Below are 25,987 nucleotides of genomic sequence, written 5' to 3' on the forward strand. Positions count from 1 at the left end.
ACAAAAATATTCTTTTATCTCCGATACCTGTCACTGAAAAAACAAAAACAAAATCTTCTTGATGTTGAGCTGTGTTAATATGAAAAAAAAACTGTACGTAAATTATTCTGAGCAAATGAAATGCAACTGAAGCATTTGAGTCATCAAACATTTATTCCACTGATATCACGAAGCTGCTATTTGGTGGTGTTTCTTATTGAAAAGCACCAGTGAATATACTTATCCATTAACAAGTACAACAGTTTCATTTTGACACAGAGAAGCGTTCCCTTAAAACGGATTTATGAAAACCAAAATAACAAAGTGATACTAATAAGATTTACTTTTTTTTTCCATATATGTTCCAAGTCTGCTTACAACTCAGGGGAGCCCGTTAAGATGATAGTAGGGAAGAGATCCCAAAATGCTCAGATTTAATTCGGCAGCTTTGCGTCGGTTCTTCAGTGATTTCAGCTCTTTACACACTTGAAGCACTATGAAGCAGTAAGCTCAGGGGAACAAGGCTGAATGTGTCGTGCCAGTCAATTAAGGTTGGCAGTTAAAAAAAATAACTCATGCCCAATTCAAAAATAGCTCTAAAAGTAATGTGGAGCAGAGTAGACACTGAGACTCAGAGACTAAGAACATGAGGAAAGCCTTGTTATCCTCTATAGGCCATTTTCCACACCAGACACTATTTGGCTGTTTCACAATAATCCAAACCTCTGTCTTGGTATGAATTTTTTCAGGACCTTTTTCAACACTACAAACTTCAGAAGTAGTTTTGGTACCCCTATCGTACCCACTGGACCTTAGTACAGCAACAAGTTTTTTTCTGATCCCGTTTCTGTTACCAAGGTGTTTTTTAACCACACACGGTTGTTATCTGTGGCCTCTCCCCCCGGACCTGTCCAACATGGGTGACCCTACCAGGAGCACTAGGCTCCCACCAGTATAGCGCTCAGGTTCATCAAGGCATACGTGCCCTCTAACCAGCCCAAGGTTGCGATACTCTAGAGAAAGCAGCCCTAGAGGGAAATAAACCCTTGAAAATGTTAAAGGCATGTAAGATTACTGATTGGTTAAACTTTGAGAAAGGCCATCTTTGTGGCAAAGAGCAGCAGGCTGGTCTCTCAAACACCATCAACACAGAAAATCTACTATAGACTAACAAAACAAAGACTACTACAGCAACCTTTTTGAACATCGTTATTGGTGTCCTTGTTGACTTTTGGGGAAAAAACTTTGTGTTCAAGACTTGTTTCATATTGTCCTTTTATTGATTTGAAGGAAAAAAAAGAAATAAAATACTGTACTTGATAGAAAAAGAAGCAAGCAAGGTGCAGTTTTTTGACAGTTTCACATATTATATATTAAAACACTTACATAAATAAGCATAAATGGCTAAGAAATGTTGCTTGTATTTAAGAAAAATAGGCTCTGGTAATACTAGTATGTGGAGAAAACAATGTGTGGCTATCTTTTTCCAACCATTTAGCAGCCAGATTCGCTGTCAAGCAAATATGATTGTATCACAAAAAACAGACATGCCTTTAACTTGTTCATAGTAATAACCTGATTGGTATTTGTTGTTGTGCCTGACTTATATGTGGAAACAGTGTCAACATCTGCCCATTTGCAGTTCAGTTTTTGATGTGATGCTATATCCCAATTGGGATTAGAGTGCAAGACCAGCTGAAGAATATCAACCAAACTGACTTCACATTGCTTCCAATACTCACAAATTTACTACAAATCAACCGGTTAGAAAGCAATGTGTGTTTTTTACAGGAAATGCACAGACCAAACGCTGGTAGAGAAAGGGAAAAAAAATAAGGAAGTTGGAAAGCTGACTTTTTCAAATGTAACAGCATTGCAGATCAGACATGTTTTCTCTGTGCAATCTATGCCACTTACATCGATTAAGATGAAGATTTCATTCCATCTATCTGGTCCATTATAACATAACAGTGATTTTGTACAATTATTATTGGAGTCGAATTTAGCTCCCTACGAATATGAACACTCGAAGTTCACTTTAATTCATTTTTTTAAATAGCACTAAATCACAAGAAAAGTCCCCTTGATGCACTTCATATTGTAACATAAAGACCCTGCAATAATACAGAAAACACCAATAATCAGATAACCGCCTTCAAGAAAACACTTGGCGAGAGTGAGAAGGAAAAACTCCCTTTAACAAGAAAAAACCTCCAGCAGGGAGGGGCAGCCATTGTGTAGTGATGGGATTTCTGGCTCTTTTTAGAGAACCAGCTCTTTCGGCTCGGCTCACTAAAAAGAGCCGGCTCTTTTGGCTCCGAACCAGCTCTTCAGGTTGTTTTGTTGCTTTAATTAATTTATTATTAACCATAATATAAAATTATGCACAAAAGGAATTACTAATGTAAAAAAAAGTGGTTTTATTTATATATGTTTATATATAAATATATGCGGTGGCCCCCATAGACAAAGCACGTACAAACTCCAAATAGCACGTACAAACTCCAAAACACATTTCTAGTGTTAACTGAACTTCCAAAACAGAGCTACCTAGATCACTTAAATTACACAGTTGAAAGCATATGTGTATTGTTTGTGTATTTATACACAAGCACTCATATATATTCAAATAATCAAAAAAAAATGTTCATTTACCTGTTACTACCACGCACCAAATCCGGTCCTGGCTTGTGTAGCCACTAGGTAACAAAAGCTCAACACTGCGCCTAGCATTCTGGAGCATTTCTGTTGTCTTTTGTACGTGATTTGGAGTTTGTACATGCTTCAGGGTTTTTATCTGTTTTGGAGTTTTTACGTGTTGTGGAGTTTGTACGTGTTTTGGAGTTCGTACGGCTTTGTCTCTAGGGGCCACCGTAAATATACTTTTATTTATTCACTCCACATAAAATGTAATAAATAAGTCATATAATACAAAAACCAACTATTCACATTTCAACTTTTAACCATTTACATTTTCAGCTTTGTCCTTTTAAACAAATTTAAGGTGAAACAACACAAAACACTGCAAACCACAACACAATTAAATATAAATTAAAATGTGAAAACAAAAAGAAGATGCACATTCTCTGTCATATATAGTGATGCGCGAATCATGAACGAATCGTTCAATACTCGAGAATCACTTTACTGACTCATGAATCATGATTCACAAGCCCAACTGACTCACTGACTCATCCCTGTTGCTGTTAGCAGTAATGTATCTAGCTTATAATTAAAATTGTGGAGAAAAACACAACATCCAGTATCTTACCAAAATAATTTCTGCTCTGAACTAGAAGAAAAAACCCTGAGTAGAAGCTCACATCAAGAATATAGCTCCTCGGTTCACAGTAGCATCGCTCTGCTAACATGCTAACAGCACATTTGAGCTACTCACCCCCTCCATGCTGTGCTGAATCATAGAGCGAACGAATCACTCAGGACACACTAACCCCCTCCCTCCTGTGCTGAATCATAGATGAACGAATCACTCACTCACTCACCCTCTCCCTCCTGGCTCACAGCTTCTTCTTCTTCTTGGTTGGCAACCAATGTTAAGGCGCATCACCGCCCCCTGGCTCACAGCTCAGTGGACATTTAGATGAGAAAATGTATATTTAACACATTTAAGGAAAATACTAATAAAATAAAAAGAAACAAAATAAATGTTTATTAAGCAATTTTGATAGGAAATTGCTTAATTTTAGAAATGTTTTTGCTCATTTTTGCTCTATAAAATAGTTGGTTTTTTTTAGAATCATTCATCTTAGCAGTAGGATTTACATGAAAAGAGAAACAAATTAAGTTTGAGTGAAAATGTAAATTTTTTGCACTCTCTGGTCAACTGACTAAGTGAATCAAATGACTCGAAAATCCGATTCACTTTGGTGAGTGACTCATTAAAACTTGATTCAGTAAAAAGAATCAAATTTACCATCACTAGTCATATAGGCCTGCAGGAATACACTTTCTGAATCCTTTATCATCCGCAACTGAAAATAGTTGTGGATCATTACTATACCTTTCTAATGTGACTTTGTTGTTCCTGGCTCTTTTTCTCTGTCTCTCCATCCTGCTCTGTTCCCGTGCTACTGCGAGTGTAACTACCGCCCCTCCCCCCTCTTCCCAGCGCAAAGCACAAGGCTCGCCTGCGGAGTGAAGCGGAAAAAAAGTGCGAGAGAGAGGGTGAGAGAAAGAAAAAAAACCATGGCTCCCAATAAGGAGCCGGCTCGCGTCGTTCACTTCAAAGACCCGGCTCTAAGAGCCGTTTCGTTCGCGACCGACACATCACTACTGACGTGACTGTGAAGCATGATGCATTGGCCTTCACAGTGGAATAACAGTTGTACATTTGAAATGAAGAATACTTAGCCATAGACCTGACCTGGTCAAAGATGATGATGGAGTAGAAATTTGGGGGGGAAATACATATCAGATGCAAAAGTAATATAGGTATGTGACCCATAGCAGGACAATTGCTTAGCTTGTTTGTTAAGTTACTTTAAGCTGATGCCCTGATGTTTCCGGAACATTTTCCTTTCTAAAACCTCAATGCAAAGAAGTTTCCATTTGACATATTACAGTGAAAGAGAGAAATGTACACCATTTCTCTCTTTCACTGTAAAAAAAAAAGTCTTTGAGAAGAGAAACTGTAGGAAGGGATTATGATAAAACTCATTTTAAATTGATGAAGTACGTTGCTGTTAATGTGCTTAATGTGCCCTTATTGTATGTGTACTAATCCTCCTCGGGGCATTAAAAGCTTTTCAATCATTGACTGTCAAATTTTGTTAAGAGCTTTTGATAGATATTAAAGTTGTACTCCTGTGGTTAACCCTGATTCTGAGTCTTTCACACAATAGTTTGTGTGCTTTATTTACACGCATCTGTACTATGTTTGGCCTGTCTTGTTGAAATGAATAGCCAGAAAGTAGTTAGAAAGCAGCAGGACTTAGCAGACCTATAAGCCATGGTGCGATCCCTGACACATAAGCCCCTATCAGAGATGCACTCCTTTCTATTAATCTGGCAGCAACTGAATGTGTCTGCTTAATGTCTAAATGAGCAGCCTTTTCCATAAAGGTCACAGTAATCAGCAATTAGGTTTGAACAATATGGTCAAACTTTTTAATCAGTCCATCATTGCCGATACAGTCACAGAGGTGTGTAAAGTTTTTACCAGGACAAGCCAAAGGTCAGCAAGAAAATACCTTCTGCTATTTTAAAGAACTAATAGTTGGGATAATATATGCTATTATATAATCAGTGTGTACAGCCTGTAATTCGCGGCGGTTAATGTAGAAAAAAAATAGCAACACATGGCTAATTTGCCCAGCATGATATCTGAGATAGCTTGTTAGGTCAGTAAATTATCCTACACGGGAATAAAGATTTACACATGGGTGTTTTCTTCTACAGTGATCAACACTGATGTCTGAACTGCATCCACAACATGATTGTTTGCAGAATGCCCTTAAAACTAATCTCTTTTTATTTTGCAATAGACATTAGCCGTTGTGTGGAACATACAGAATGACCCAGTTCTTAGTGGCAATGTGCAGATTACTAAATGTGGTGTACTTGTCTGTAGCACATTTGTCACATATTGCGTTGCGTACAGTGGCTCTCTCTTTCAATCTTGCGGAAATGTCTGAATGAAAATGTCAAGAACATTAACGTGACAGTGACCTACGTCCGACTGATCGAATGCTGTCACTTTAATAAAGTGATGAAGCCAGCGATGTTACACATCCTCTGTCTGCAAAGGGCTGCACAGACAGAGATTTGCAGTCATCTGGTCAGATGAGATAGTCGGACAGACGCATTCACTCCCTGACTCTTGGTCGTGACTCAACCGCACACTCGTGCAGACACACGCGCTCCCTCTAACTCACAGACACGATTTACACTGGTTCTGAGGGGTTCTGTCATCTATCTCAAGGGTTGCCAGTGAGCTCTGGTGGTCACAGATAGTGACCTAGCCCAGAGCTATGCAGCTTCCCTCAAAGCCCCACATTTAGAGTCTAATTTCAAGGGCTGACTTCATGCTTGCAGCTTTTAATGTAGACAGAAGGTCAGACATCGATGAAAGAATGAGGAAGGAGACACGAGATAAAGTGAAGACACAGAATAATACACACTCTATAACTTTAAAAGGTTGCATTAAGATGTCATGCTAACATTTTAAAACTTAATACTTAATTAGACGCTCAGTAACATACTTTAACAACATACTTTTAGATAAGAAATTGTTTACTTTTCAAATCACCTCAGTCACCTCAGTGTTTTTTAAGAAATGTTTTAAGCATGTCGTTTGAGCACTTATAAGTATTCTGAACTACGGCAGACATGTATGCCTGCTAAGTAACAATTTGTTGCTCGCGCTCTCAACATTTTAACCCGTGCGCGCTCAACTATTTCTCTACACCGTTATATTTGTGCCACAAAACCAGCCAATCACAGACTTGGATGCAAAGAAATCTGATTGGCTGTTCTGGTCTCCAATCAGCTCGAAATGACGAAATGCAATATCCCAAAATCCATTTCGTCCAAAACTTAAACGAGGCAGTGGCGGAGGAACACAGAGTGGCAGAGTTTGAAATATTACTCTTTCTGGGTCACAAAATAAACTTTTAAGATATTTTCATGCGAGAATGGTGCTGTGTAAACTTCAAATATCTGCTCGATTCATCAAGACATCACATATTTGCATAAGTGTTCTGATGTTTTCGAAGATGCCTGTTACCCACCAGCTGACCACACAGCTGGACTGGCCATTGGGCATACCGGACATTTGCCTGGTGGGCCGATGATAATTTTTCATTTTTATGTTTGTTTTTGTAACGGTATAAACAATGAAAGGTGGTGGATTAGCCAATTCGTCATGATCAACTCTGGACTGGACCAATTACAATACATCCGTATTGAGAGGAAAAGGAACGCGATTAGTCCTGCACTTTAGCTAGAATGAAAAAAAGACAAAGCTGGAGTTATTCTGTCTTTACGTTGCACAGCTGCCTCTTCTCCCCCCCTCCCTCTCCTGTTGCTATTTCAATCATGAAACTGATCAATGATCAGCTGATCGTCTCTCTTGTTTGTTTATCTCCCACTTTGCGCCAGAAACAGGAAACCAGCGGATGTTGCGCTAAACAACAACAGCAGCACGTTCAAACTTGATAAGCTGTTGTTATAATTTATTTAAAATTAATTTCTAGTATCAGCTGATGTTTGCTGGAGCCACAGCTGTAAAAGCCGCTGCTCATGATATCGGTTTGGAAATGAAGATGATACAAATCATACATATATACCAACAAGACAGTGTACGTCACTGTCACAGCAGCGTTTGTTTTAGTTCAAAGGCTTTATGATTTTTCCTATAATACCTGGTGGTGTAGTTGGTGATTTTTTTTGTCAGTTCAGCTTTATATATTATGTTTAACCCGAGTGACCACCCGGTCAGCTGGTGGGTAACAGGCATCTCCGAAAACGTTAGAGCACTTATGCAAATATGTGATGTCGTGATGAATCGAGCAGATATTTGAAGTTTACACAGCACCATTCTCGCATGAAAATATCTTAAAAGTTTATTTTGTGACCCAGAAAGAGTAATATTTCAAACTCTGCCACTCTGTGTTCCTCCGCCACTGCCTCGATTGAGTTTTGGACGAAATGGATTTTGGGATATTGCATTTCGTCATTTCGAGCTGATTGGAGACCAGAACAGCCAATCAGATTTCTTTGCATCCAAGTCTGTGATTGGCTGGTTTTGTGGCACAACTATAACGGTGTAGAGAAAGAGTTGAGCGTGCATGGGCAGAAATGGTGGGAGCGCGAGCAACACATTGCCAGCGAGTGCATAAGGGTACAGCTCTCTGTCCACCTGTCACACGACTGTTTTCAACCCTCACAAGTATCCAAACAGGTGAGTTCACCCCACAAACAGTGGTTATAAAGAGGGAAGCTATGCATAGAGGCCAAACCATTTTTTTCCACCAGCTGTAAACCACCTGTAAATGCTGTGCATTTGAGCATGTTAACACTTGAGTCTACAGGGAATAGAGCCAGCTTTAAGTGGCCATTAGAGGAACTGCACTTTTTGGCACCTATGCACTGGCTTCATTTTTCTGCCCTCGGGCCTGCTGCTTGATCAACTTTACACTCCCTACATTTAAAAACAGAAGGAAAAAAAAGACAAACACATACACAGCTTGAAATCACAATGACTTGGAAGCAAAAATATTGAGTTTTATCAATCATCACTGCTGATACAGAGCTAGGGTAATAGGGTAGTATTCATATGACTTCCTTGCAAGAATTTTTGATAAATGTATAAATAAAAAAACAAATCTTAATAAATGACCTTTTTTTTTTTTTTTTTTTTTTTTTTTTTACAGCTGATAGGTTTAAACTCTGTCTAGTAAACCACAGGCTGAGGAGCTTTTGACCAGTTTTTAACACTGTTCTCTCAGCCCACATAGCAATACATGTCCCATGGTAAGCATTTTACAGACTGCAGTAGATGGTGATGCATATTTGAGTTCAATAAAAGACCGTTAAAGGTAGCATAAAGGCGGCGAAAGTATGCTGTGCATGCAAACAAGTCAATTTAACATGCCTGTAATATATTTAAAGAACTTTTTAAGAAGCAAACATGTAACTGTTAATCTTTAGGTTTCCTCCCGGTGAACGGCATATGCCAGTTTGGACAACTTGACAAATAATATGCATCTTTCCTTTTGGTAGTTCAGTGGATGTTTAATAAAATGTGCACTATTTGAATAACCTCTAACCCTGCATCAAAACTTTGGGCTCCAGAAACCTGATCACTGAGAATTTCAGTCTTTGTGTTAATTCCACGCTGTCCCTGTCACAGTCTGGCGAGGGCAGACTGTAGGTGTTGGCAAAAGGACCCAAACGTAACTACATAAACTGAACGTGGCGTAGATTTAACAGAAAATAAGCCGTTTATTGAGGCCAGCAAAAGGGGAGTACAAACAGCAGGACACAGGTGAACACTAAACCATAGCCTAAACTGGGTGAACTAAAGCTAAACATGAAAAACCTTAAACGTGGTGAACTGACATAGACTGCTGAAGTGAGGGCATGGATGAGCAGACGACCTGACAAATGACATGCAAAAACAGAGGACTTAAATACACACATGAGGTGATCAGGGGAAGTGGAGACCCATGAGGAAACAGCTGACTAACATGAACCTAATGACAGGAGCAGTGAAGCTAAATACAAAGAACCAAGAACACACGACTCCTTCCAAAATAAAACAGGAAACATTATGAAACGCAGACATGACAACCAGAACTTGACAACGTAAGACACAGACATGAAACACATGAAGAGCAGGGGAGACTTAACATGGGTTGGAAACACAAGGGGGAATTAATAAGAACTAAAATCACCTAGGCATGGTAACAAATGAACTTAGAAAACCTGAAGGGCTTAACATAAACTATAAACATCAAAATGAACTAAAACTCAAAACACTGGGTCATAAGACCCAGGACCGTGACAGTCCCACCTTGCGAGTATCTAATAACTTTGAAAATGAAGCACTGCTTTCAGGCTAACATCCATCTTCTTCAAGTCAAGTCTTTTCCCCAGCATTCTTATGATAATACCGCACATACCACTTCCCACACATGCAGATGACTTGCCTTTCCCTCCTGGCAGTGTCTCACCCTGTGTGTTGAAAATAGCTGAGGCTGGAACACAACTTGTGTAACATTGATTTGAAATTCAATCTAGACAGCTACCTTGGCGCCCTGGGCCGATTCTTTACATCTCTCGCCGATAGCAGTGGTGGAGGAAAATAAAGAGAAAAATGCAGACACTGAGTCAGGAATGCTCAGAAAATGTATATATATCCATAGAGTAAGCTGCTGTTTGCAGATGTAAAGAACACACACACAAACAGAGCCTCGACAGTGTTCTGTCTTCTGTGTGCAGTGCTGCTGACAGACGAGCACACTCTGACACAAATCACCAGGCTGAAGAGGTTTTATCTCCCAATCTTTCATTCTGGTCCTACATTCTTCCACCTGTCTGTCACCTTGAGATGTGTTGTGAGTACTCTTCAAGGTGCCATTTACCCAGGTGTGTCCTGAATACGTCACGCTAATCACTTGTATACCTCGAAAAGCCTCGCATACTAAAAATACTCTATGTGGACTATTTTCATAGTGAATTAGGCATTTTGTAATGCAGCACTTTTTGAAAACATAATCCAAAGAGGGATGAAAAATAAATGTGATTTGTTCAAATTTGTTTGTGAAACATCAAAATAGGAGGAGAAAATAAGACAAATAGCAGAGATGAGATGAAACCATAGAAGTGTATGTGGAAAAAACATGTTAGGAAAAAGGAGAAAAGCTGCAGGATCCTTGATAATTGGAGTTAAGTAGGGTCAGGATAGCGAGAGCGAATTGGATTTGGCTGCATGGTAACCAAACAATTGGTAAATGAAAGCAGGTTAGAAAACACTTAGCAGGGTCTTCTTTCTACTTTTCTTCTTTGAAGCACTTGAGATCATTCTTAGGTGAAGTGATTGTTCGGGTTTTTTTAGTCTTCTTAGTATATCCACTAAACTACTGCACATTCACATCTGACTTGGAGGATTTCATAGTAAGTACGAAAGCACACAAAACAAGCAAAAAGCAGCAATAAGTTAAATCCATGGAACAAATAGGAATCTAATGAGTTAATAATCAAAACCAATAACAGACCAGCAAAAATGTGAAAATACAGGTCTTAAAACCCTTAAAAGAAGTATAAATTAAATCTAATAATAATCAGTATCACCACCACCACTACTTACCATAACCACAAAATTAGAAATGTAGTTTTGGCTGCTCCCCTATTTCCCAAGAGGTCCGCATATTTGGTTTGGCAGAGATGAAACGCTGGATGTCATTCCTGACGTATTTAACCCGGCTTGAAAGAGCAGTAGGAGAACAGAAGCTTACACCCCCTAAGAGTGTGCTTATGTCTCCCAGGGGCTCTTTTGCATGCAAAGAGAACATGTTAACCTCTCAAAACTAAACCAAAATTTATAAAACAAACAGAAATTAAATGTAATGATAATTAAGACTACGAGCTAGACTACCAGCCACTATGCTGGCTGTGGTTCAGGAGGTAGAGAAGGTTATCTACTAATCAGAGGGTTGGTGGTTTGATCCCTGGCTCTTTAAGTCTGCATGCTAAAGTATCCTTGGGCAAGATCAGGAACTTTGAGTTCCTGATGCTTTCACTGAACTGCAAATGTTAGAGTGAAAGAGAAATGATGTATAAAGTGCTTTGAGTATCCACAGAACGCTAAGGCCAAAGGGATCTAGCTTGTTTATACATAACCTATATGTTTACAGGTTACATAGATGTAAGAAGTATCTCTTAATCATGCAGAGCTTTAAAAATTACCTTTAAAATTTAAAAATCAATTCTAAATGTAACTGGAAGCCAATATAATTAGTCAGTACAGATGTGGTATGATCATATTTAAGCTAAAACTGATAGCTGTCTTGTGGAGTAACAGAAGTTGAGGTGCTTATGGTGCTTTTTTAACAACTTTTAAATATGCTGCTGATGTTTCCAATGATGACACCAAGGTTTCCAACCAGTGGTGTGGGACATTTACAGAGACAGTTGTACCAATTTATAAAATATTTCCAGTTTTCTTTATTGCTAAAATATAGCTCCCTTATTTACAAGGAGTCACCACCATGCTGGATGTCCTTCATGACACAACTCCAAAGGAATTCGTCTCCTCACACATAAACTGTTATTATTCATAAAGAAATAATGTGAGATATTTGAACTTGACACGTACCTACTGAGTCTCCTTTCCTGTGTGAACTGATACTTTTTTACTCTCATTCATAATCTAACCATTTGTTCTTTACTTCTGCACGGACCATTCACTCTGAACTTCCAAAGTTGATAGCCTCTTTAACTTTTTTCCATTCAGTAGTTTTGATTTTCTTTGTGAGTCCAGAAGAAAACCCCAGAATTAAATCACGGTTCTCTGCTTTGCATACTTAGGGCGATGTTTGGCTGTTTTTCACACCGCCATGTCTCATAAACTTGTGATGTAAACAGCATCTACTTCCATTCATAGCTAAAGAGGGGAGGCCTGTGCATATGGACACAATTTCGTCATGATTGAGATTCATAAAAACAAGCACGTGTAGCCATATTTAAAGAAATATGACCAGAAATAATATGTGTATGTACATTACTTGTCTGCTAACAGTTTTACTCTTGAATCTACAGTGTTGTGCCCCTGGCCCTACAGTATAATGTTTACTTTGGGCTCTGCAAGACATCCAGTGTGTAATATAATTGACAGCCACATAAATTTCTGTTTTATTAGACATTAATATTGGAGTATTATGACATTTTTTAACATTGCATCTCTATTTTGTGTACTTGTATGTTTTAATGCCATGATCACGTTTCACTGGGATCAGATATGATGTAAAATGGTAACTTTAACACCCAGTGAAACCTTTGATTCAAATATAATCCAACTACTATGAATGTTTGTAGTCTGATGCTGTCAAATGCTTGCATCTGACTCATACATACATACATACATTACATTCAGTGTAATATGTGTGCACTGTAGCATTAATCCCAGCGTCATATTATACATTGTGTCTCAATGGCAAAGCCCCGTCCATGTCTTCTTAGCCACCTACCCACAGGACAAAGGGCCAGACAGACAGACAAACAAGCCTGTCAGAGGAGGGCTGAAATCTGCTGTGGGTTACGAATAGATGACAGATCTCTCTGTCTCTCCTGCTCCTTCTCCTATTCTCTATTTTCAATCAGAATCCAGCTAACATTACAAAACCAGATTAGTGGGGGTATATGTAACAGTTGCAGTTGTAAATACAGGCAAGTTATTATTGTGAAGTTAACTCATGTTTGTGTAATGAAAGCATACATATCCTTAATACCTAGATTAAGTGATTTTCTCACAGGTGTCTCACAGCCTCTCACACACTTTGCCATTTTACAGCTTATGTGCAAAATATTTGAGCTTATTAAATATTCTGTGATTTATGTGCTACTTTCTTTGAATTTCACTGCTTTAAAGAAAGTGTGATTCAGCTGTTCAGGTAACAGTTTCTGAACTGAGATTTGGGCTCAGAAAAGTGTTTTATCCTTTATATGGTGCTGGCATTATTATGTTGTGCTCTACTTTCTAGAAAAAGGTCATGCCTAGGTTTTAAATTTTATCAGGTCCAGTTAATCCCAAATAGCTAGGAGAAATTAAAAATGCATCACAGTGAAGAGTGCAGACCTCAGGAGGATATAAATAGTTTCACAGAAACATTCATCACTCAAAAAGATCTTAAATCTATCCCAGTTTTTTATGTTTTCATCAACTTTTACGCACTCTTTCTGCAATCTGAAGTCTCTTAATGATTCTGTACTTTTTGTTCATGCCTTCAATGAAACCTTCTATTTTTTCTCACTTGTTCTTTTCAAACATCTGATTCCCCTTTGATAAATTTCTCATTCTTTCATGCCAAGAGTCCTACACTTGCATATCATCTTTTATATATAAATGTGAATCATCTTGCGTTCTTATTTCAGCTTCAAGATACCTTTCAAACAATTCAGATCGTGAAAGGTTAACTTGAACATTGCGGTAGCTTCACATAACCATAAGTTATCAAAAAAAACCCAGCTGTAATAAATATGATTTAAATCATGACATAGCCATTTTGCAAACTTAGGTTTATGCCCATTTATTAATGTTCTTAGAAAACACTCTATCTGTAAAGCCTTACACATGCAAGTTTGAATAATTTTGATTGTGGCTGCATGTGGGGTTTTTTCTATTTCTATCTGTAGGTAGGTGATGAAGATGAATCATCCCTAAACATCCTTTTCACTTTCCCTACACCTGGCTTGTAAAAACAAGCTAAAAACTCTTTAATCTTTATTTCGCAGGAGAATATGAACAGAGCTGTTTATTCCCTCATCAGTTTAATGGTGCTCCAGGTGATTGAGTTTCTGTCTGTGGGTTTGTCTCTACTGCCCTCTGTCTGTCACAAACATGCATCATCAGCCTGGCTCTGTGTGTGTGTGTGTGTGTGTGTGTGTGTGTGTGTGTGTGTGTGTGTGTGTGTGTGTGTGTGTGTGTGTGTGTGTGTGTGTGTGTGTGTGTGTGTGTGTGTAAAAAGAGTCTGGGACACAGCTGTTCTTCTCACCCCTCCCTCTCCCATCTTCCTCTAATATAACCCTCCACTGTGCAGGCCTAAGCTCATGAAAGAGCATTAAAACGGTTGAGTCAGCACAAACTGAGTCCACATAGGCAAGCAGTTCAGCTTCATCATGCTCACACATTCTGCTGAACTGCATACAGTAGGTCTGCTGTAGCCTAATCACACAAGGCTTCAGATAAAAAGCCTTTTTTATTATCAAGGACACTCACTGATAAAGGGTCTACACAAGTGTGAGAGGAAATTTGTTTGAGATTTTGAATACTGTTTGCGTATGCAGATCTGTATCGGTGTATTTGTGCCCTGTGTTATAGGTTTTCCATCACACACCTACCATAGCCTTTTATCAGAAATGGTTTTGCAACTCGGCGATGAAGTAATACCCAACAGTCGGGTTTATATCACAATCGTTTTTTTACACATGGCGGAAAATGAAACCAGAAGCAGAAATATTATGCATGCTTAAAAAGCTTGGAGCAAAATATATCTGCACGGCTACTGACAGAAGACAAAAGGCTCCCTCGCTGACTGCCGATAGAGCAGAGCAACTTACTGTAGTAAAACTTATCATTTACATCTCGGAAGCGCAGTTTTCTGGATTCCCAAGCTGTGTCCACAAACCTGATTATCTATGATTTTATTTAATCCATATTTAGCCAGGAAAAAAGTAAAACTGTTGAGATTAAAAATCTCTTTTACAGTAGTGTAAGTGTATGGATACCCATCCGAACACAGAAACAACCAGAATATACACTTAAGTATAATTAAAAATGAATACTTTTGGAAAAGCAATTGTCTAATGCCAGAAAAAAAGGTAATAATATTATTCCCTTTGGTAATTATAAGTGCATTCAAGTCATTTAAGTCCGCCTCAATTGCAAACTATTTAATTGATGTCACATTGAAATCACAGCGGCTTGCAGTGCGATGACTCACGGGGTCACCTTTAAAATCCAAGACTCTTGCTGCTGTTTATTCAGCTCCCTCTCCACTTACACGGTATCTTTTATCCCCCACCCTGCACCCTGAAAATGAAAACACCATTACTCCCCTCCCTCCTCTGGGTTGGAAAGAAAGGATTACAATGGCAGCAATTGATTTATGGGTAAATGGCTGCTTCCCTGAAATGTAAAAGAGAAGGAGGACAGGTCATTTTCTGTTGTCACCGCTTTAGATTTTCAAGAAAATAGAAAGGGTGGAGTGGGGATAATGTGACACTCTGCCCTTAAGTCTGAAGAGACGAGACGGGGGAAAAAAACAACAAGGCAGGGCAGAGCAGAAAGTGTTAGCATTCACAAGTATGTGCATGTGTGGATTGTGCAAGCAGAGGAGTTATAGCACAGGCTGTTGTCAGGTGCGTCAATATATGTGCGGTTTGGGAGAAAAACAAAGAAAGTGAGTGAAAGTGGAGAGATAATATTCTTCTCCCAGACGGGTGAGCAGACAGTGAGAGCCAAAGACAAAGACCGGCACAAAGAGGCTTCTAGCATTTCCTTACTTGGCAGAGATTCGGAGTTTCTTGTGTTTGCTGAGAGGAACTGAAGGATGCTTCCCTTCAGCAGCCTTGTCCACACAGGCTTTACAGTCGTATGAGTCAGATTCTGGCCTAGAAAAGGATGCAGAGGCTTAGATGAGTTTGGCCCTGCAGGAAGCAAAAATCTGATGAAAGTTGAAAAGATTTGCATAGACGGGAAGAGAATGTCACGAATCAAAAGGCTGCATAATTCAAATTAAAACACATCTGATTCATAAAATGACTTGTTTATAAGATCACCCTCCTGATGAATTATCTTGAAAAGAAATGAAAGCAGGGGTTGATTTTTTGTCGTTCAGAATTTTTAATGCACATCGTCATGTTCCTAAGCAAAAAGTAATTATATATATAAAGTATATGTGTGTGTGTAGACATATATGTATATGCAAGGAAATCACATTAAAAAAGCAACTGCTTTGATTTCTCCTGATGATGCGGTGCTTTATGCTGTGTTTTATCTTTCAGGCAGACGCGGGAGCAGGAAACGCCTCCAGATTTCTTCTATTTCTCCGACTTCGAGAGGCACAATGCTGAGATCGCTGCTTTTCATTTGGATCGGTGAGTTTTCCATCTTTTACCACTCAACTATAAAAAAAGAAAAGGAAACATACATGTGGTGCCAGAATGTGACCCATGTGCTTCCCTACTTCGCCCATTTTCTAATCATCCCTCACAGTCTGTTCCAGAAAGAATGACAGGTCACACCGACCGCGACTTTTACCCCATTATAAACCGGAGGTGTGCCATAATGGACTTAAACTGTGAAAATCTGAAAGGGATTAAGTACACGAGGGATTAGATAACACGCCAAAAGCAGGGATCATCTCCTCTAGTTGGTGCTGAGTATATTGATTTCAGCATGATCCCTTGGCTCTGAGGACTTAAGCTGACAAGGTAGAAAAATATATCAACAGAAGAGCACTCAGATTTGATCATTTGGGATTCTGAGACAGGATGATAAATGGACTACTGGGCATCTTAGGATTTCTTGAGGGTGCGGTAATTATCTGACACATGCTCACAAACACGCAATCTCGCTCTCTTTTAGATGAGATCGCCAACACATGTTCATGTGGGTAGGCAGATAGAGCCAAATAGGAAAATCTCAAACATGCCATTACACCCAGAACATGGTTATTTGCTGCAGGGAGGTGGTGCCTGTGTTACCCCTAAAGAGCTGTTTGTTTTTAGGTCACATTCACCATGTGGGGGTGCGTGTGAGTTATAGTGCAGCTGCCCGACCACTGCAGCCTCTGGATACCAGACTGAGCTACTACTGTTATATTACTTCATATTGATGCAGAGTAGGAGGTTGTTTGGCCCTGCTAAAACTAGACACTTCTTACAAATTGTACCACCCTGTCTTGATGATACTAGGAAAAGTAACCGCTTTCCAGTGATTACTTTCAAACCCGCTTGTTCTTTGCCTACTGTCGTGCCATCTGTTTTGAACAATGCATGACTCAAGGGCGTGTAAAAGGTGGAGTGCACACGAATAAAAGCCTGAGTGTGCTCTCACAGAGACTACACACTGGCACACACATGCATGTAGAAGAACAGGTGCTCTTTTGTCGTCACGGCCCAAAATGACGGTGCATTTTGTCGCTCCTGAATGCTCTCCTCTGTGGGCTTAAGTTTCGCCAACTCTGTTCCACTGAGCCTGTCTGTGTGTGTCTGTCTGCTCCCAGGAGGCTTAGCTTTAGTTTCAAATAGATCAAGATCTATTAGACGGCAAACATATAATGGGAGAGGCTAAACAGGGGTTGAATAGGTGCCTTATGTGACATAATATAAGAAAAGAAGAGATTGAAAGGCGGAGACAGAAAGGAAGAATTGGGCCAAGGAACATAGAACTACCCTGATCTGAATACTGGTGGTGAGAAACGAACGTGATCATGTGAATGGTCTGTGTATATCTTGTATTGGAAGTTAAATAAAGACAAAAAAGGTGTCAACAGGTTCAAATAAATTGATTTTGTTTTGGTGCCATTCACAGAGGGAAACAGATTGTCCAGTAAAGATGATTAATTTATTGCTACATCTTGAATGCTGAAGTCATAAAAATGATGTCATGTAGTGTAAAATTTAACTAGAAGTCACTAAATATAATATCAAAATACAGAAAAACTCCTGATGTCTCACTTTGCCAGTCTTTATTCATTCACAAATGGACTTGTGTGAAGGGGCAGAGCCATGGAGTGTCTCTCACAACCCTCTGGTCAGCCCCACACAACCACAGGCCCATTAGGGACCTTGTGTATATTCTTAGAACCAGAGTTACATCTAGTAACAACTTTCTAGCTGAACTTTTTTTACAATGGTTTTTACAGCATGTATAACACATTTTAACCACCCATCTCAGTTGTGTTTAAAAACAACTGTCATGAAGTGTTTCTTATTATTATATATTAATATATATGAGTCTGCTTCTACGAGACATACCTACGTAAGCAAACAATACGTGTGAGTGAGCCTTCAGCAATTTGCCATGGAGAAAGAGAAAGAGTCACACGTTTATGCACACAAGTTGATCCAGACTGGATGAGTTTTATTAAATTATAGTTTTTTTATGTGTTTTATGGCAGCAGTTTATAAATGTTTCCACCTTTTTACTTGATCGAGCACATAGTATTAATCTGCAGAATGACGCCTTCTTACATGAAAATATTTCCTTTTAAGCCTCTGTTGGCGTGCGTGTATCAAAGATAAAGTGCAAGCAGGATAAAAGAGGAAGTTCAAAGCTGTTTGTTAAAACAAAGCAGGTGCTCAACGTTCAGAGCTCTCTTGCTTTGCTGGAAATACTCAGCCCTGCCTGGAGCACCACAGGAGAATGAGCTGCAGGCTGAAGTTGCTATGTAGCATCATCTGTTCAGTACAAAGTAAATTTTGTCCGATGGTTTAAAGGCAGTAAAATGTGGACCTAGTCTTCCAATTTGCCACTATAGCAAAATCTGCTTCTGTGCATCATCACTTGTGTTTAAATACTGAATGATTCGCTTTTTCTGCACTTCTTTCTTTTGCTTTATAGGATTCTTGACTTCCGGAGAGTTCCCCCAGTAGCAGGACGACTGGTGAACATGACGAGAGAAATCAGAGACCTGACACGTGATAAGAAGCTGTGGAGGACCTTCTTCATCTCACCAGGTAGAGACTTAGGTCTCTGCAGCTTAGCAGAGAGATGCAGCTACTTGACTGCATCATAAATCCAACTTGGAAACAGCACAGAGCAACCCCAACTCACTGACTTATCTAGTAAGACTTCAGTTAAACTGTAAACTGTAATTTGCAAAGTGGAGTATGGACTTGTAGCTTAGGGTAGTGTCAGTCACTGTGTCCTGGTCTCCTCTTTAAAGTAATAAAAATGCCAAGTGTGGAAAAAAATTAAGTCATATAAAGCTATAGCCAGAACTCTCCACATGGTGGCACTGCAAGACAACACACAAACCTCATCAGTGCAGGAATTAGGATGTTTTGGGATTTGTTTGTTTTTTATAGAAACACTCCAGGTTCTAATAATAATAAGATCTTGAAAAAGTCAGTTTTTCTGACTTCATTTAAAAAGATAAACTTTCACATTTTCTGTGTTCATCACATGTAAGACAAGTATTACACCACTTTTCTGAGATAGTAAGCTAGGTTTGGAGTACGTGGTTGTAAACGTGCACAAGCAACAGAAACGAATGCAGCCTTTAAAGTCAATTCAAGAAATTTCACAAGGAAGACTGAGATGCTGTCAGTGGATCAAGAGCCACCAATTCACAGATGCCTTCCAGAAAGGAGCTATCATAATGAAACTTACAGTGTAAACATAGAGACCTTTGTGTAAAACAGAAATAAGAAATAAGAGGAAACTACATGTACTTCATACGGTCTAGGTTTTAAATACCTATTATAAGTTTTTGGAGCTTGTTCAGGTCTTATGAGGCAAATTAAAGAACCAACACATGTGTACTTCAGATGTTTGGTCACCCAGCAAAAGTAAGTGTTTTTCGGTTCTGTTTTTTCCTTTAATTTGTCAGTCCCCTGTATTTTGGTTATAGTTAATGTTAAGTACTTTAAAAGTAAATGGTTTAGATTAGAAACCTTTCTTTAGTAACTTCTTTTCAGAAAACTGCATGTAAGGTAAAAAAAAAAACCAAAAACATCACACTTAAGTGGCTGAAATCAGAAGTTGTGATGCATTGTGTGTAACGTGTTTAAGATGGATTAATCTGATGTAGTGTAAGAAGTCATTTTCTGTTAAACTGCAAAAAGGCTTTCTTTTGAAATGTAGAATGATTTATTTCTCCCGTTGTGTTCACTGAACAGCACACACGGATACAGTGAAAGCAATGTGGCAGCCTGTGGTCTAATGCTTATGCTTGTTTACATCCTCTCAGCATGAGGGCGTGAATAAAGTTTTCGCATGTTGTCTTTGATTGTACCGGGGTCAGCGGTTCCTCATCGCCGCCATTAATCATTTTCTCCTCTGTGTCTCCGTGTGAACTAAATCAGCATTTCTAAATCCGTGCCTTCACCTTTTCTTTTGTCAGCCAATAATGTCTGCTTCTATGGTGAATGCTCTTACTACTGTTCCACCGAGCACGCTCTGTGTGGCAAACCGGACCAAATTGAAGGCTCACTCGCAGCCTTCCTCCCAGATCTGAACCTAGCCAAACGCAAGACCTGGAGAAACCCCTGGAGGCGCTCCTACCACAAACGCAAGAAAGCAGAGTAAGAAAACGATACTGAGACACAACATTCATATATGTTTGTGATCACAGTCATGCCTTTAGCCAGTCCAAACATATGAGTCATTAAAAACAATTACTCATTAAGTATTAAGTGATTTTCTGCATATTCACAGGTGGGAGGTGGATCCAGATTACTGTGACGAGGTGAAGCAAACACCCCCGTATGACCGAGGCACTCGACTGCTGGACATCATGGACATGACCATCTTTGACTTCTTAATGGGTAAGAGGAAAACCAAGTAAACATTAAAATGATAAAAAGGTGTGTTTGTGAGTCTTCTAATGTGCCATTTCCCCCTGTACAGGTAACATGGATCGCCATCATTATGAAACTTTTGAGAAGTTTGGAAACGACACCTTCATCATTCACCTTGACAATGGAAGAGGGTAAAGATATTCAACTAATTTAAAAGGGTCTGTCTTGGTAACCAGTTTAGGTTTGATCTACTTCGGCACCAAATGGATGAAAATGTCATTGTTTTGCTGTTAGTAGCAGATTATAATCAGTAATTAAGATACATTTGCGGTATATGTAACTTTGCCCAAAAAGTGTGACCAAACACACGAGTTTACAGCTTCCAAACCCGACAGTTGTGTATCAGGTCAGGAGCCTAAAGAGGAGGATTCCAATATTTTTTTCTGGATTCACTGGATCATGAGCAGTGAATAGAAGACACGCTGAAGGAGATACAGCACAAGTGCACAAGGGAGTCATCTAAAAACTGGAAGCAGTGGAAGCAATACAGCTCCACCCTCTGTGACTACCTAGGGTGTCTGCAGAGGTAGAGCAGGTCATCCAGTAATTGGAAGGCACCGGTCTGCATACCAAACTATTGTTGAGCAAGATACTGAACCCTCGTTGCTCTCCGGCGGATTCATCAGAGTGTGACTGTTAGATAGAAAGAACTTGGGAATAGAAAATAGTGCTTGTGTGAATGAGGCATGTTGTATAAATTGCTTTGAGTGCTCCAGTAGAGTAGAAAAGCCTATAAGATTTAAATCAAGTATGTTTTGTTTTTATTGTTATGCTACTAGCTGCAGAACTTTGTGACCTTACCTCATAATCGTTCTTCTCATTATAGAGTATTTTAAAAACCATTTCAAGAGGACATTTTCACAATTAATAAGGAAATAAACTCGAAATTTGTCTAACAAACTTAATCCTTGTGATAATTCATTCTTTTTTCTTTATCCCCACACTTGCAGGTTTGGAAAGCATTCTCACGATGAGCTCTCCATCCTGGTACCTCTGAGTCAGTGCTGCAGGTAAGATTTTAGTTAGTTAGTGAATGACAGTTATTTTGATAGGTTCCTTCTCCTCTTAGCTTTAGGACTAAAGGAGGCTGATCGCCCCATCAAACAGTCATATTGTGGATAAAAACAAACAAGTATTAAGGTCAAATCCAGAGATCAACAGTCCCCGTGGAATAAAAGTTCAGTTTTGGACACACCATATGATTTGGTCTAGTGGTACGCTGAAACAAATAGGTTTGTTAGTATGAAATAAACTTTTCACTTTTATTTTTCCACAGCATGTTTTTGGGCTTCTTCCTGTTAAAAGGGAGTTTTTCCTTCCCACTGTCGCCAAAGTTGTTGCTCACAGGGGGTCAGCTCATTGTTGGGGTTTCTCTGTATTACTGTAGGGTCTTTACCTTAGAGTATTAAGCACCATGAGGAGAGTGCTGTTGTGATTTTGTGCTATATAAATAAAATTCATTTTAATTAAATTGAAAAAAAAGTACTAGTTGGTGGGTTTACTAGATTCATGTGTTTTATGATCATCGTGTTAAACACAAAAAGTTTCTATTTTCTTAAGAGATGGACAATAACCCTTTTTATTTTCCACCATTTCAAGGATGAGGAAGTCAACTTACCTGCGTCTCCAGCTGCTGGCCAAAGAGGAGTACCAGCTGAGCTCCATGATGGAGGAGTCGCTGCTGCGTGACCGCCTATCCCCTATTCTAATTCAGCCTCACCTTCAGGCCATGGACCGCAGGCTCCGGCTGGTGCTGCAGGTCGTGGCTGGCTGCATAGAGAAAGAAGGATATGTTAATGTTGTGGAGGAAGATTTAGTTGGGGACACAGCCACCCACAGGGGCCCTGGCCACAGGTAGTGAGTGCGAAGAGCTGACACCAATGGACCGTGGCTGTTCAACTAATGGGATTAGACACACACACAAAAATAAATAAATAAATTCTACTTCTGATATCAAGCTGAATTCAGTGAATTCCAAGACTTGCCATCTTTGCCTATATGGAAACTGCTTTTAAGTGTGTTTATATGGAAGAAACTGTCTACAAATACCACAAAAGACTGTCCACACGCAGCACTTTGTATTTGTTAGATACAGATGTATTTTTGTTCTACCAGATGTTGTATGAGACATCAAGGAACCACTGCTGTGTTCTGACTTTGTCCTGTTTGGCCTGAGTATGGAGGGCATCGGTTTGCTTTGTGTGTTTTATTATATTAGAACATAACCAAATGAGAACCTACACTGACTAGGGAATATATGGTCAGACAATAAGCTTTATGAGTTATGACGATGTATGAAAACGTTTCATTTTTGCAAAATGTGTCAGAATTCAGTGTTTTGCATTGAATGTTTTCAAGTTTTAAGTCATTCCTGGCTCAAACGACGACCAGGAGAATATCAAGTTTTCCAATAATCTATATTTATAAGGTTTTTGTCTTGGCACAAGCTCGACAACATAAGTGCAAGTATTTCACACTGTAGTTCAAACAGTACCTTCACATTGCCTTATTTCAGCTTTGTGTATTTTTTGTCACCCCCTTCCTCCCACGAAAGTTAAGCTTGCACTACGTACAGCACATCACTACAACACCACGATATTTACCAAAAAACTTCAAATGTTAAGACTCGGCACCACACTGACATGATGGTCACGTACATCAAATGAGCCATTCATTAGGGCAACCTGATGTAACATCACAGTTTCTGTGATGCAGACTTGTTACAGATTTTGTGTCCAAATAGCTCCCAGAGCATCACAAAAGCCTGTTTTTTCCATCCTGGTTTTGCTTCCTGTTGCATTCAGTTGGACAGGAGGATACTTTTGAATTTGGATCCTATTTAAGTTGCCATTGTGTATATTTTTTATGTTTGAAATGATAGGAAAAACCAATCAAGTTGCTGACATGGGACCAGTAGAATTTTCTCTTTCCTTCTAAGAGTCCTCTGTATTGGCTAACCCAGTACCTGTGCAATGACAGAAATACAGTACTTGAATGTTTTGGGGTTGGCAGTACAGACCGGATTCACAGAGCAACAAAAGTCTGAGTGGCTGATGTCAAGTTTGGAAAACACTTGGCAGGGATAGCGACGTTAAAATGCCAGGGATAGACACGGGGACATCGAAGTCCTTTTTTTGTATTTTCATTGTAAATACCGATAAATACTTTGAAGATCTATCAAGCTGCACTGCACAGTGGTTTGCTTCTGTTTTCTGCTCTTGCATTGTTACTGTGAAGACCTGTTTACTAAATGATTTAAGTGTGCAATAAAAGCAAAAAGTGAGGACAAATCCCTGTGTGTCAAGAGTAGCAATGGTGAAGAGTGCACCATGAAGTGCAGGAGGACGAAGTGGAATGAGCCCTTATTGGCCAACAGCAACAACTATTAGTAAAACTAAACTAAACTCACAAGGAAACATGCAGAAGTAAAACAGCAACATGGAGTGAGCCGCTAACTAACTCAGGTAGCCTAAGCAGAAATCCTAACAGAGGAAAAGACCAGACTATACACAGACACAGGTGGGGACACTTAAAACAGGTATAAACAGTGAGGACGGACCAATCACAAAAGAGGCACATGCAAATAACAAAACAGAAAGTAACCAAAAGACTGAAAGATCCAAACCAACCGGATACCAGGATCATGAAAGCGTGCGCATGTGTTTGCATGTTTCTGCAGATGTGTGATTTATACTGTTCTTTATTTTACGCATGGGTGGATGTAAATGTGTTTGCCCGTGAGGACTAACATCCTCATAGAAACGAGGCTGGGATTACTCAAGAGTTTCCAGTCAAAACACTCTTCAACCTCTGAATATTAAATGAAAAAACTGCACATTCATCATGGCTGTTTGATCACTTAGCCTTCAAGTTACCAAGTGGTGTCATTTAGGACTCGAGCTATAAGGATATTGCCATATAAATAACTGGCTATTGTGATATTTAAATTTTAAAAAAAAACAACAACTTACATTTTTATGTACGTCTACAAATTGTCATTTTTACTTTTACAGAAATTGGTGTGGCATAGATAACAAAAAGCTGTGCTGGCTCATCTATGAGTCTTTGTTTGTTTGTTTGTTTTCTTTGTCATTATATTCTTTGATTTAAATGTAATTCATCATTTCTAATAATGACATTTTAATGTTCGCAGTGAACCACAGCTAACAGACCTCAAATACCAATATTTACTGCTGCAGAAGGCTTGAGGCAAGCTCTAACTAATCATAAAAATGATTGAAAACTATAATTAGAACCATTAGCACATTATAGAATATCTGTCACATGAAGAAAACAGATTGACAAACACAAATAGAACCATTAAAAAATATTAATAGCTCATAAAGTGGAATCATAAATGACCCCACTTGGTCATTTCCATAATATAGGCTGGCAGCTTTAAGGGTGAGCAGAGTCCAGGTTATACACACAACTACAAACAATTCAATTTGCATTTTTGACGGCAGCATTTCACCTACAATTTCCTTTTATCTTTTCTGATACAAGTGGCAACACAATCCAAAAAATAAGTGCCCAAGTGTTCGGGATCTGTTGTTCGGGGCATGTTTGTTATATTTCTTTTTACATTGAATAACGCACCAAATGTTTTTAATGGGTCACAGGACTGAACTCGAATCTAGATAACCCCTCTCTTACTTACAGGTTCATGCGGCCAGAGTATGTGTAAAGGTTTGGTGCTGAAATAATACAATATATGTCCCAAACCTGAAAATAATGTTCACCAATAATGGGGACTTCACATGTTACGGGCACTAGGTTTACAAATGCTGACTTATAAACTGTCCAGATTTCCATTTTATCTCAGTAAGTCTTAAACGAGACTTGGCACAGATCATGTTGGTATATGTTATGCCAGTTAACCAGATTAATAGTGTTGTTCCTCCAGCAGCATTAAAAAAGTCTATCTGGCGCTAAATTCAAATTATGCTTTGCCTCTCTTTTTTTATGTAAGCTTCAATTAATCTGCAAATCATTGTTTTTCACAGCATCCTAACTTGTTAACCAAAATGTATATAGCTGTATATAACTCTGATGTAATAAAAAAAAAAACAACTTCCGTTTATTTAAGTCAGACAAACCCTGAACATCACATAATTTGATGTCACGTGTAAATCTCGGCTCAGTCTTTCATTCCATAGAGCCTGATTCTCGGCCTTTCACTTAAACCTTCAGTTAGAGAACGCTTTTAGTCCTTAAAGGCGAGAATATCGAGCTTTGC

At 39.1% G+C, this 25,987-nt stretch overlaps 1 protein-coding gene across 1 annotated transcript in view; it reads left to right on the forward strand.

Annotated features, from left to right (window-relative positions):
* The window catches only part of fam20ca (FAM20C golgi associated secretory pathway kinase a), a 48,454-nt gene extending 23,515 nt beyond the window's left edge, over window positions 1-24,939 (forward strand). Inside the window, exons 4-10 of the mRNA XM_085403767.1 lie at window positions 16,225-16,317; window positions 18,788-18,903; window positions 20,292-20,472; window positions 20,606-20,715; window positions 20,798-20,879; window positions 21,699-21,758; window positions 22,348-24,939. Coding sequence (XP_085259893.1) covers window positions 16,225-16,317; window positions 18,788-18,903; window positions 20,292-20,472; window positions 20,606-20,715; window positions 20,798-20,879; window positions 21,699-21,758; window positions 22,348-22,606 — 901 coding nt within the window. The 3' untranslated portion in view covers window positions 22,607-24,939. The remainder of the gene's footprint in view (window positions 1-16,224; window positions 16,318-18,787; window positions 18,904-20,291; window positions 20,473-20,605; window positions 20,716-20,797; window positions 20,880-21,698; window positions 21,759-22,347) is intronic.
* The last annotated feature ends 1,048 nt before the right edge of the window (window positions 24,940-25,987 follow it).

The sequence above is a fragment of the Rhamphochromis longiceps genome, linkage group LG4 (genome assembly GCF_057381845.1).
Source record: "Rhamphochromis longiceps isolate RC_006_pf linkage group LG4, R_longiceps_female_GT1.1, whole genome shotgun sequence".
NCBI lineage: Eukaryota > Metazoa > Chordata > Actinopteri > Cichliformes > Cichlidae > Rhamphochromis > Rhamphochromis longiceps.